This window comes from Arachis ipaensis, chromosome B9 (genome assembly GCF_059453495.1).
Source record: "Arachis ipaensis isolate K30076 ecotype BB chromosome B9, ASM5945349v1, whole genome shotgun sequence".
Classification (NCBI taxonomy): Eukaryota; Viridiplantae; Streptophyta; class Magnoliopsida; order Fabales; family Fabaceae; genus Arachis; species Arachis ipaensis.
The window spans coordinates 156,087,527-156,099,922 of record NC_142444.1 but is presented as its reverse complement, the minus strand read 5'-3'; the positions used below and the strand labels follow the sequence as shown (position 1 = coordinate 156,099,922).

The 12,396-nt window shown below is 31.8% G+C and overlaps 3 protein-coding genes across 4 annotated transcripts in view; 1 reads left to right on the top strand and 2 right to left on the bottom strand.

Moving 5' to 3' along the window:
* Window positions 1-12,396, bottom strand: part of LOC107617766 (lysine histidine transporter 1) — a 122,262-nt gene that overhangs the window by 12,344 nt on the left and 97,522 nt on the right. The gene's annotated exons all lie outside the window — the stretch shown is intronic.
* Window positions 804-2,358, top strand: LOC107616185 (Duplicated homeodomain-like superfamily protein). Its single transcript, XM_088500630.1, has 2 exons — window positions 804-1,430; window positions 1,749-2,358. The coding sequence occupies exons 1-2, from the start codon at window positions 1,030-1,032 to the stop codon at window positions 2,074-2,076; spliced, it is 729 nt and encodes a 242-aa protein (XP_088356756.1). The 5' UTR covers window positions 804-1,029; the 3' UTR covers window positions 2,077-2,358.
* On the bottom strand, window positions 9,155-11,330 carry LOC107618804 (F1F0-ATPase inhibitor protein). The gene is made up of 3 exons (XM_016320967.3): window positions 10,974-11,330; window positions 10,820-10,903; window positions 9,155-9,382 (listed from the first exon to the last, which is right to left on the bottom strand). The coding sequence occupies exons 1-3, from the start codon at window positions 11,124-11,126 to the stop codon at window positions 9,356-9,358; spliced, it is 264 nt and encodes an 87-aa protein (XP_016176453.1). The 5' UTR covers window positions 11,127-11,330; the 3' UTR covers window positions 9,155-9,355.

The following is a 12,396-nucleotide window of genomic DNA, read 5'->3' as shown; positions in this document are numbered from 1 at the left end:
TTTAAAAAGGTGTTTTTAAAAACACAAGCTCTTTATTTTGTGTTTGGTAAATTAAAAATATTATGTGCTTGTATTTACTGCCTTTAAAAGATCGATACTTTTAAAAGTAACTAAGGCAGAGTTTTTTAAAATTTAAAAGTTTAATATAACTTCATATATTAATTAATTTTTAAATTAACACTTAAATTTATGTATTTTATAATATTTTTAAATTTTAAAAGCTATTTTACTAAACGTAATTATTACTACTTGTATTTATTAAAAGTCATTTTTAATTTAATTTATTAAATATAAATACTATATTTTTTAAAAAGTTATCTTTTAAAAATTAATTTTTATAAATTATTTTTCAAAAATATAAATTTTACCAAACTGAGTACGTTAGAGTACGAATAGAATTATAACAGAGAAATTCTCAAATTGCACAGAGTATGTGCTGAAATCTTAATTTTTTTAATGTTTGTTAAAAATTATAATTCATATATTTAATCATCCTCTTAATAGATAAATAAATAAGAATTTAAATATATATTATTTTTAAAATATTAAAATAAAAATATTCAAAATTTTATTTATTTAAAAATTAATAAAATAACTAAAAAAATTGAGTTGGTATTCTTAATTATTTTTTATTAAAAAAAATCACAAAAATAGAAAAAGAAGGAAATAAGGGCAAAAACGTGTTGGTATTGAAGATCCCTTAAGAGTATGAGTTGGTCCCACCCACCACAACAGATTTTCCCTAACCCAACCTAAAATTTAATTAGGCTACAAATATATAATAAAACTAATTTAATTAATTTGGTGAGAGGTTTATATAAATATGAGAGGCGCGTTTTCTTAAAACCCCCATCAAACAGAAGCGAAATCTCGAAGACAGCGAGTTTCTCTTATTATTTTCCTTTTTCTTTTTCATTTTCTCGCTACAGTCAGCGAAAACAAACAACAAACAGTTGGAACACGCAACACATCACAACGACGCCAGACTTCTTTTTGAATTCTGACTCAAAATAAACGACAAATCTGAGTATGTTTCAGGAGACCACCGCCGTGGCCACTCGGTGGGGGACTGAGGCGGTGGAGGTGCGGATGAATCACTGGACTAGGGAGCAGGATAAGGTCTTCGAGAGAGCCTTGCTTTTCGTGCCGGAGGACTTACCGGACCGCTGGGATAAGATCGCCGAGCAGGTTCCCGGCAAGTCAGCCGTCGAAGTCAGGGACCGCTACGAGGCTTTGGTCCGCGACGTCTACGAAATCGACTCGGGCCGAGTCGAGGTGCCGAGGTACTCGGATGACTCGGCGGGTAGTGGCGGCGGTGGTGGAGGGTTGTCTTCTTGGGACTCAGCTAATCAGATCTCGTTCGGGTCAAAACCCAGGAATAGCGACAACGAGAGGAAGAAAGGTACTCCTTGGACGGAAGAGGAACACAGGTATTTTCGCAATTTTATTTGAATTTGATTCTCGGCTTTTTTCTTTTTTCTTATTTAGGGTTTTAGGTTTGTTTTTCTTCATCATTGAGTAATAAAATTATTCAAACCAATTTTGGTTTTGTTTTGGTCTCGAAAAACTCTGTCTTTTTCCCTCTATTAAAAGGAAATTGATTTTGTTTTATTTTGATTCTTCATTGTAATTTTTGAGCTGCACTTTAGTGGCGGCGCCTTTATTTGTGACAAATTCCTATTTTAATTCTTCTCTAATTATTATTTTGTATTATCTTATTATTTATTTATTGTTGTGTTTGTGATTAGGTTGTTTTTGATTGGGCTAAAAAAATTTGGAAAGGGAGATTGGAGAAGCATTTCAAGGAATGTGGTTGTTACAAGAACACCTACTCAAGTAGCTAGCCATGCCCAAAAGTACTTTCTATGCCAGAATTCGGGGAAGAAAGAGAGGAAGAGATCAAGCATCCATGATATAACCACGGTGGATAGCAACTCTGTGCCTGTGCCTGTTGATCAGAATTGGGTTGCTCCTCCACAGCAAGAGATGCAGCAACACCAACAGCACCAGCACTTTAATCCGCACAATCATGTGGGTGCTGGTGGGTTTGGGTATTCAAACTACGGTGGCTTTTGAATATAGCTTTAGTTAGAAGCTGCTTGTTTTGTATATAGTTTTAGGTTTTCATTCATAACTTCTTATTTGTAAAGGTTATCGTTCAGTGTCATATTAGGATAGTATTATTGCTAATTGTGTTTATATATTAGTTTAGATTCCGTTTAAATTCCTTTGTGAATCCGAAGATATAGTAAGGGGTTAGTTAAAACTAATAGACACTTATTGAAAATTCTTTCTTTGATTGTTTTTGTCCAATTAACTTATTGCTGTATAATCTCCGATCCAGGCATTCATGATTCATCATCGTTAGTTATTAGTTGATGTTGTTGTTATATAGTATTTTATGATCATAATAAATTAATAATGTCATCAACAGTTTTTCTGATTTTGAGGTTGCCGGATATCTCTTTTTTCCATGGTATATGCTAGACCATTCATTCCATTGTACCCAGACCAAAATACAAGAGAAGACTACCCATGGTTTTGTAAATTACGGCAAAGGTCTTAATCCTATTTCTCCTACAGAAGTATGAAAATCCATAATTAAAAGAGAATCAAATACGGGCCATTTATTTTGAAAGAAAGAAAATAAAAAAACATATACAGAATTTTGCATATTGGCTTGTTCTTAGGGATAATAACATTTTTGGGAAGTTATCCAAATTTGATAACTTTTTATTTATAAATAATTATTATTATATTGTTTGCCGCTGAGATATTGTTCTAGTTCTCTCCTTGAAAATATGTTAACAATTTATGTTTTCTTTATAGTTTTAAATTAATAATTAAAAATGACATTGACAATGACAACGACAACAGACATGAAAGATTTCCATAGGATCAAACTTCATCAAGCTTGCCGTATGCACACTGCAACAAGCCTAGCAGTATTATCATCATTGAAGTAACGAGAACTAAACAAGAATAATCCATAGAAAGAACCAAGTCCAATGAGAGTCAACTGAATTTGCTTTTTTTTCATACTAATTTGCTATGTTTGGATTTAGGTTGGTCAAATTGGAGTTTGAATGGAAGTGATTTTGTATAATTGATTTTGGGTAGAAGTGAGTTTGTGACAACATGATTTATTTTTGACAATTTTTTACCAAAATTAATTTTAATAAAATAAATATTGTTTGGATAATATTAGTTAATATCACTTCTAGATAAATAATTAATTAATTACTAAAAAAAATATAATATTAAATTATAATATTATTTTTTTATATCTTTTAGTATCTTTTATATAATATTTTTTTATAGTACTCTATTTTAGTATATTATAATTTTTTATTATTATAATAAAAATTAATAATTATTTATGAAATTAAAAATAATATATAAAAATTGACAACTTTTTAAGTATTTTTTTATAGTAAAAATTAATATTTATTTATTAAATTAAAAATAATATATAAAATAACATATTTTAGTACTCTTTTTAAGTACTCTTAATAATCTTATTTTTATTATTAGTTTAGGTTCTAACTTTTTACAAGTTATATTTTTATTATTTTTATAATTAATTTTTTATTTAATTTATCATTTCTAATAGGAACAATAATATATATTATAAAAAATTAAAATAGTAAATAGTGCACAAAAATTAGAACAATTGTTTTAATATTCTCAATATTTATTTAGAAAAAATTATGGAAAAACCAATAATAACTAACAACAAACCTAAACATACGTTGAGTAAACGACTAAACGCAGAAGCTATAATTTTTTGCTTCTAGTGAACGAGCTTTTGGGATGCAGAGAAAAAAATTGTCAAACATAAAAAAATAATGTTCAAAACATTAAAACGCACTTTTATCCTCTCTAACGTGTTTCACAAACACACCCTTAATTTCCCACAGGTAACTCAGAACATAAAAGCCTCCTCATAAATTTAGTTTAGAAAGTAGAGGCAGTAGTGTCAGACAAATATTGGGGTAAATTTTTTTTTTTCTTAAAGTCGGTAAAAAATTTTAAAAATATTTTTAGATTTTATTTTATTTTAATTTTATTCTAAATTAAAATAATGTTATACTTGTGGTACATAGTCGATCTCAAATCCGGATAAAGGAAGAGAGTTGTGTTAGGTCTTCGACAATTAATATAAAAACATAGTTAAATCTTTATGACATGAATCAAAGACACTTTTGTGTTAAACTTAGGTCGTTGCCGGATGTTGTGTTAAATGAGCAAGGGTTTTCGCGTTTTCATGAACGGATGAAGGTAAATAAGTTAGTTCACAAAGTAAAAGGTAAAGGTCGGAGCGACAGAAGGTTGAGATTTGGAACATGGAATATAGGCACTCTAACAGAAAAATCCATGGAGGTGGTGGATACCATGACAAGGAGGAAGATTAACATTATGTGCCTACAAGAAATAAAATGGATTGGTGCGAAGGTTAGAGAGTTGGATACTTTCGGATTCAAACAATGGTATATAGAAAAGGTGAAGAATAGGAATGGGGTTGGTATTATTGTGGATAAGCAGTGGAAGAAGGACGTAGTGGATGTCAAGAGGGTGGGAGATCGGAATATCTCTATCAAACTTGCGGTGGAGGGAAGTGATTTCCATGTGATTAGCGCCTATGCATTGCAAGTGGGTTCGGACGAACAACACAAAATAAGGTTTTTGGAGGATCTAGAGAGTTTGGTCCAAGACATACCTTCGAGAAATAAGATTTTCTTAGGAGGAGATTTAAATGACCATGATGGAAGAGAAGTGACTGGGTATGAAAGTATTCACGGAGACCATGGTTTCGGGGTGATTAATGTCGAGGGTAAAACTATTTTGGACTTTTCCTCAACCTTTGACCTTCTCATCGCAAATACATGTTTTAGAAAGAGAGACGAACATCTTATAACCTATAAGAGTGGCATGACAAGCTCTCAAATCGACTTCTTCTTGTTGAAGAGAGTCGACTGGAAATTTTGCATTAATTGTAAAATTATCCAAAGAGAGAGTTTAACAACACAACATAGGATGATCGTCATGGATTTTCGTGTCGACCAAAAATTGAAGGAAAGACATCATAAGAAGAACCCAAGGACGAGGTGGTGGTGGATGAAAGGTGAAGAACAAAGAAGCTTCGTAAGAGGGGTAGGAGAAGAGGCAAAGTGAGATGGAAATAGAAGCATAGAAGAGATGTGGAGGGAGATGGCAGAAGTTATTAGAAGAACAGCAAAAGAAAGTTTTGCTGAATCTAAAGGGATAGGACCAAGAGACAAGGAGTCTTGGTGGTGGAATGCGAGTATACAAGAAAAAATAAAGATAAAAAGGGAGTGCTTTAAAGAGTGGTCTTTATGTCGCAATCCATATAATTGGGAAAAATATAAAGCGGCTAAGAAAGAGACAAAAATGGCTCTAAGTGAAGAAAGAATTGGAGCATCTCTACCAGTCTTTGGACACGAAATAAAGAAAAAAATGTATATATAGAATCGCAAAGAGCCGCGAAAGAAGAACGAGATATTTAGATCAGGTTAAGTGCATAAAGCATAAGGATGGAGAGGTGCTGGCTCAAGAAGAGAAGATTAATGAAAGGTGGAAGAACTACTTCTACGAGTTATTTAATGAAGTACATAAGACTCTTCGGAACCTTGGTCGGTTATGCACAAGGGAAGAAGATCAAAACTTTGACTACTATCGAAAGATTTGAGACTTCGAGGTAAAAGAGGTTCTAAAGCAGATGAAAAATGACAGGGTAATAGAACCTGATAATATCCCGATTGAGGTTTGGAAGGGCCTTGGAGGAAAAGGTATCAATTAGTTAACCAAACTTTTTAATGAGATTTTAAGGTCGAAGAAGATATCTGATGAGTGGAGAAAGAGCACCTTGATACCTATCTACAAGAATAAGGGGTATATACAAAGTTGCGAAAACTATATAGGGATCAAGCTCATAAGCCATACCATGAAGTTATGGGAAATGGTGATAGAACGGAGGTTGAAAAAAGAGACACAAGTAATAGAGAACCAATTTGGATTTATGCTAGGCAGATCCATCATCAAAGCGATATACCTGCTAAGAAGGATGATGGAGAGGTATCGTAGTAATAAAAATTATCTATATATGGTTTATTGATTTGAAAAAAGCGTATGATATGGTGTCAAGGGATGTCTTATGGAAGGTTTTAGAAAAGAAGAGAGTAAGGATCGCATATATTCGTGCAATTAAAGACATGTATGATGGGGCACAACTAGTGTGAAGACTCAATGTGGTGTGACAGATGAATTTTTCATTGGTATAGGATTACACCAGGGATTATCGTTAAGTCTATACATTTTCACATTAGTCTTGAAAGTACTCACAGAGCACATTCAAGAGGCTGCGCCATGGTGCATGTTTTTTTGCCGATAATATCGTCCTTATAGGAGAGTTAAGGGACGACCTAAATAAGAAGTTGAACTTATGGAGAGAAGCTCTAGAAGTGTATGGTCTGCGCATAAGCCGTAGCAAGACAGAATATATGGAATGTAAGTTCGGTTTGAGAAGAGCCATAATATAGAGGTGAAGATTGGAGAAAACACCCTACAAAAAGTTAAAAGTTTTAAGTATTTTTGGTGCATCATACAAGATAATGAAGAGATTAAACAGGATGTAAATCATAGGATTCAAGCAGGTTGGTCAAAATGACGGAATGCATTTGGTTTTATATGTGACAAAAAAGTGCCTTTAAAACTTAAAGGTAAATTCTATCGCACTGCTATAAGACCGGCTATACTTTATGGTACAGAGTGTTGGGCAGCTAAAGGACAGCACAAACATAAGCTAAGTGTGACAGAGATGAAGATGTTGAGATGGATGAGTAGTCATACACGATTGGATAAAATAAGGAACAAAGATATAAGGGAGAGAGTTGGAGTAGCAGCCATTGTGGAAAAGATGGTAGAATTACGTCTCAGATGGTTTGGACATGTGAGAAGAAGACCGACAGAACACCCAGTCAGGATGGTGGATGAGATGGAAGATGGACAAGGAATGAAAGGCAGAGGAAGACCTAAGAAGACCATCCATGAGATTGTCAAACGAGATCTACATATTAATGGTCTCTCTGTAGACATGGTAAATGACAAAGCTCAATGGCGTCGTTTGATTCATGTAGCCGACCCACCTAGTGGGACAATGTTTTGTTGTTATTGTTGTTGTCTATTCTAAAAAAATTTAATTTTCAACAAATATATTTCTAATAGTTAAATTTCTAAAAAATTTAGAACTAATCCAATAACAATACATGACAACAATTTCCAATTTGCTTGTCTTGATAGTTGTTCTTGTAAAATTATCACTAAATTGGTTTAAATTTTTTTGAAAAAATTAGCCATGAAATAAATATTTAATACAAATAAAAAATTTCTAGGACAAAATTAAAACAAAATAAAACTTAGAAATATTTTTAAAACTTATAACAAGCTTCAAGGATAACCAACTTGGATTGGTCGAGTGATTAGCTCACTTATCCGCTTAAGAAGTGTCGAAAATTCGAATTCCGACTTGTGCATGCAGCAACCCATTAACTAGTAACAGACCGTTAAATAGAACTCAAATCCGCAACGAATCAGTCATTGACCTATTGAGTTAAAAAATACTATGAGCAACAAAAAAAAAGACTTCAAAGACAAAATATAATTTGAATGAATTCATAAAATAACTAAGAGTAATTACCCAAATCAGTCCCTGAAGATTTTAGAATTGGACATTTTAGTCCCAAAAAAAATTAATACACAAATTAATCCCCAAGGTTTTACTCCGGCAGACAAATTAGTCCCCAGTTCATTTTCCGGCAGAGTAATTACCCAGATCAATCCCCAAATATTTAAAAAATGGACATTTTAGTCCCAAGAAAAACTAATGTACAAATCAATCCCCAACGTTTCTTTCTGTTAGAAATAATAGTCCCCCGTCTAAAAATAAAATAATTATTATTAATTGCACAATAATATTGTACTATATTTTTTGTATTTTTTGGACAAAAATAATGATAAATTTATTCATTAAATTCTTATATATATATATATATAATAATTTTATTTTATTTCATTTTTGGATAGGGGACTATTATGTCTAATAGAGAGAAACGTTGGGAATTGATTTGTACATTAGTTTTTCTTGGAGACTAAAATGTCCGTTTTTAAAATCTTTGGAGACTGATCTGGGTAATTATTCTGCCGGAAAATGAATTGGGAACTGATTTGTCTGGAATAAAATCTTGGGGATTAGTCTGTGTATTAATTTTCCTTGGAACTAAAATGTCCCAGAGACTGATTTGGGTAATTACGGTAAAATTCCAGAGACAAAAAAGAATGGTTAGCACCACCGCCAGAACCACCAACACCACCAAAAGGTGGAAGCTTACAATGGGATTTGCTACACGTTGGGCTAATGGGATTTGCCACACGTTGGGATAATCTTGCATGCCAAGTAATCTTGTTCAGTTTTACTTCCTACATTTCATACTTGGGTTACATTAGCTTCCTTCAAGGAGTAAAAATAGACCTAATAATCCAACTAGATAATTCTAATTAATAGTAAAATTTACTATAAATAAAATAATAATGACGATAGCATCAATCAAACAATAATTAATAATTGACAATTGATATTCTTTTCCTCTTTAGCATTCCACCATCATATTATCCCATTTCTTATTTTTCTCTGATCTAATAAATCATTTACTTATTTCTCTCTAATCTTATTAATTCCTTCCTAATCTATTTTCTTCCCCTTTCACTCCCTAATTTAAAACCATGCTAATCCAAGAACGAAATTTGACCGAACCACCACCTTGTGAATAATATTATAGAGGATCACATAAACCGTTTTGAAATCAAATCTCACCGACTCACCATCTTCAATCCTAACACTACAACCAAACAAAAGCAAGTCTGCGCCTTCAATCCTAACACTACAACCAAACAAAAGCAAGTCTGCGCTGTTCGATCCTCCTAAGCATCATCCTATTCTTCAAACATGAAGCTTTCATCTATTCAACTGGTCTACTCACTCCCAACACAGTTATAACACCGAAAGTGTAACTGAATATTTCACAATTTCCACATACTGATCAGAAATTTAGAATGGCATTCACATCCAACAAACGCGTAGCAAATAAGAGGAGGATCATATCATAACGAACTTCGTGAAGCTTGATGGACGAGACAGCATGGTTACATTTTTCAACATACAAACAAAGACGAAACACAATCTATACAAAGACCAAAGTCCACTTAGAGTCAATGTTTTTATTTTCCATTGATTATTTTCCACTACTAGTGACCTTGATAGCAAGCATGACAGACAAACTCATCCCTTGTGAGATCCTTCAGGTTTCTACAGAGAAGAAAAAACAAAGTTGTGTTAGGATTGTGGGAAAGAATTAACGGATAGCAAAAGATTAGCAGTTAAATTTCTCTAGAATAGTGTTAAACTGCTGTGGAATAAAGACACATATGGCCACCAGGAAAATATCACTGCCACCTACTTGGAGCAAAATAAAGGCAATAAAAACTTCAATTCAAAGAACATCTAAATATCAACTAAATTCAGGACATCAACTTAATAGAAGAACCAAAAATACATCAGGATTACCACACAACACATCCACACAGTGATGCACATGACTGGCACCTGCAAGTGCCCATTTGGAAATGTCCAAAAAAGCTGAAGAATACAAACAACCAATCTAATAGAGATTGGCATCAGAACTAATCAAAATTTAGCACCCATATGAAATGGAAGAACCGATGATGTCCTTCAAGGGAACATTATTTTAATTAATTGGAATGTTGATTGAGTTGATAGATGTACTTGATATGGTGATATGTAGCATAGAGAGATAATAACATAGAAAGTTTGAAGTTAATAAGCAGGCTATTTCACCATTTCCTTGTGTAAAAGATAGAATAAACTTGTGCTAAAGTTCGGTAGTGTCTGATGCAATTTGATTTGAGAAAGAGAAGTTAAGTAACCCTGAAATCATAATGCAGCTTTCAACTACTATGCTACAAAAGGGGAGCACCATTGTAAGATTAAACTCACAATTAATTTGCCCAAGGATACTTACTCACAAAAATAACTCAACATAATCTCAATATGACTTTTCAACAATAATAAAACAACATACACTAAGCAGAAGAGAAACAAAATCACAACAATATATATATATCCTCTCTATTATACTCTCTAAAATAGAGAGGAAATGAAGGCTCTTAACATTACTCACATTCTCATTGCAAATTCACTAGGAGAATAGCATACATAAGCTTACCTATTTAAAGACACAATTACATGACATGAGCTTGCATGTTTATAGAATTGATGCTTCATGAACTCTCTGGTGTCTTGACTAGATACAGTGCTTATCAACTTTTTGCAATTAACCTTGTAATTCATGAAGCATTAGGCTTATAGTTTATTGATAAGCTTAGTTTAAATATACCAACAGTGATTGAATTTTTCTACCGAAGATTCAAGATTGGAATGCAAACCATACAATGCTTGAATTTAATTCTAAGATCTAAAACGTTCCCCAGAGGCCAATGTCTTAATTAATAGTTGTAAACCCTAAATTATAAATTCAGTGAGAAGAAATTTATCCTATCGTGAAAACACACATCCGGCTCGAGTCAAACACAGGGTTGATAACAAAATCAAATGTTCAGAATCATATGATGACACATGAAAAATATCTAAAGAGTAGATGTTTAGACATTAGAGTAGCGAAATCGAATCCCTAAAACACCGATGAGAAGAATAAAAATCAAATACCTTGTCAGAAGCGTTTTTGTCCTTCTCAGCCTTTTCCTTCTCAGCTTGCTGCTTCTGTTTCTCCAACCTCTCTCTCTCCCATTTCTGCAGAAAACAAATGATCGGAACGGGGCTTCGAATAAGGAGAAGGGGAAAGGGCGGAAAGGGAAAGTACCTGGATGTAGACGTTCTCTTTGGCCTGCTCCTCTTCGCTGAGAACCCTACCTTTGTCGCTGTAGAAACGAGAGAAAGCACCGCGAGATGTTGAGTCCATGAAGCGAGTCACGAATCCCCGAGTCAGAAGCACCGATCTCATGTTCATTGACATTGCCAATATTATTATACAACACACGCAAGAGGCGGTGCCTTCCTTGTTATGACGATTACTGCTGATTACTACTGATTTGATGATTAGGGCGAGAGAGTGAGTCAAAGGATCTACATTCTACAACCTTCGCCTTTTATACTCACTCACTCATCCATCACTATTCTCGGACCTCACTCGACCCGGTCAATTCGCCTAGTCTCGCCCATTTTTTCCCCTTTCCTGTGGGCTCTGCGTTATCCATCAATAAATATGTCGCATTCAATGTGTAAGGATTTAAAATGGTACACGCCTTCAATTAAACTACATTAAATACAAAAAAATAATAATTTAATAATAAACAAATTCGTAAAAACTATAACTTAAAGAGTTTACATTTAATTTTAATAATTTTGTAACAATAATTATTCACATAATTAAAATAAATAATTTTAATATATACATGACACTATATATATCAAGGATTATTATATATGATATATATATTTTTTTTAGTAATGACTATTTGTATAATTTATTGAATAATTTTTTCATCTTAATATTTAATAAATTTAACATACAAAATATTATTTAACATACAAAATAAATAACTTAAATCATCATCTAAAACAATAAGTATAATAGTGTAAATACTTATTTATTTATTAATAATAAAAAATATAAATAGTATAAATTAATATTTTTTTAGTATAAAAACAATAATAAAGGTTATTAATTAAGTTAATTATATAATTAAAAAATTATGAAATTTTTTTAAATAATAATAAAAAATAAGATCACTAATATCACATATTATAAAGTTTATGAAAAAAATTTTGGATAATAAATCAATTCTCAATAGATTATACATTAATTCTGTCAAAAAGAATAAATAATCAATATATTGGATATTATTATTTACGTACTAATATATATATATATATATATATATATATATATATATATTATCGATTATTGAGTTTATAAATAATGTTTAACATAATTTTTGGTAATTAAAATTTAAATGATTGAAATTATTAAATGTTGAATATTTTGCATCTAACCAATTTTTTTATTGAAATTAAAAATGATAAGTTGTTAATCAATTCTAAATTTAAATTTAAATTTAAGTAAGAAAATAAAAATATTTTAAATTTTATCTCACTAACGAGAATTCATTTCAAGATAAGAAATTACTTTGTACATCATATGTATTGTAGGATAGTATGGCCATTTATTATTTTTATTGGTAAATATTGTCAAATAAAATGGTGTAAGAAATTAGAAGAAAATG

What these genes read in the sequence shown, in the direction of transcription:
- LOC107618804 (XM_016320967.3), bottom strand. Translation starts at nt 11,126, where the DNA reads ATGTCAATGAACATGAGATCGGTGCTTCTGACTCGGGGATTCGTGACT. An exon ending in AAGAGAACGTCTACATCCAG is followed by an intron (nt 10,904 to 10,973) that starts GTACTTTCCCTT and finishes TGTTTTCTGCAG; the next exon opens with AAATGGGAGAGAGAGAGGTT. An exon ending in ACAAAAACGCTTCTGACAAG is followed by an intron (nt 9,383 to 10,819) that starts GTATTTGATTTT and finishes TCTTCTCTGTAG; the next exon opens with AAACCTGAAGGATCTCACAA.
- LOC107616185 (XM_088500630.1), top strand. Translation starts at nt 1,030, where the DNA reads ATGTTTCAGGAGACCACCGCCGTGGCCACTCGGTGGGGGACTGAGGCG. An exon ending in TGGACGGAAGAGGAACACAG is followed by an intron (nt 1,431 to 1,748) that starts GTATTTTCGCAA and finishes GTTTGTGATTAG; the next exon opens with GTTGTTTTTGATTGGGCTAA.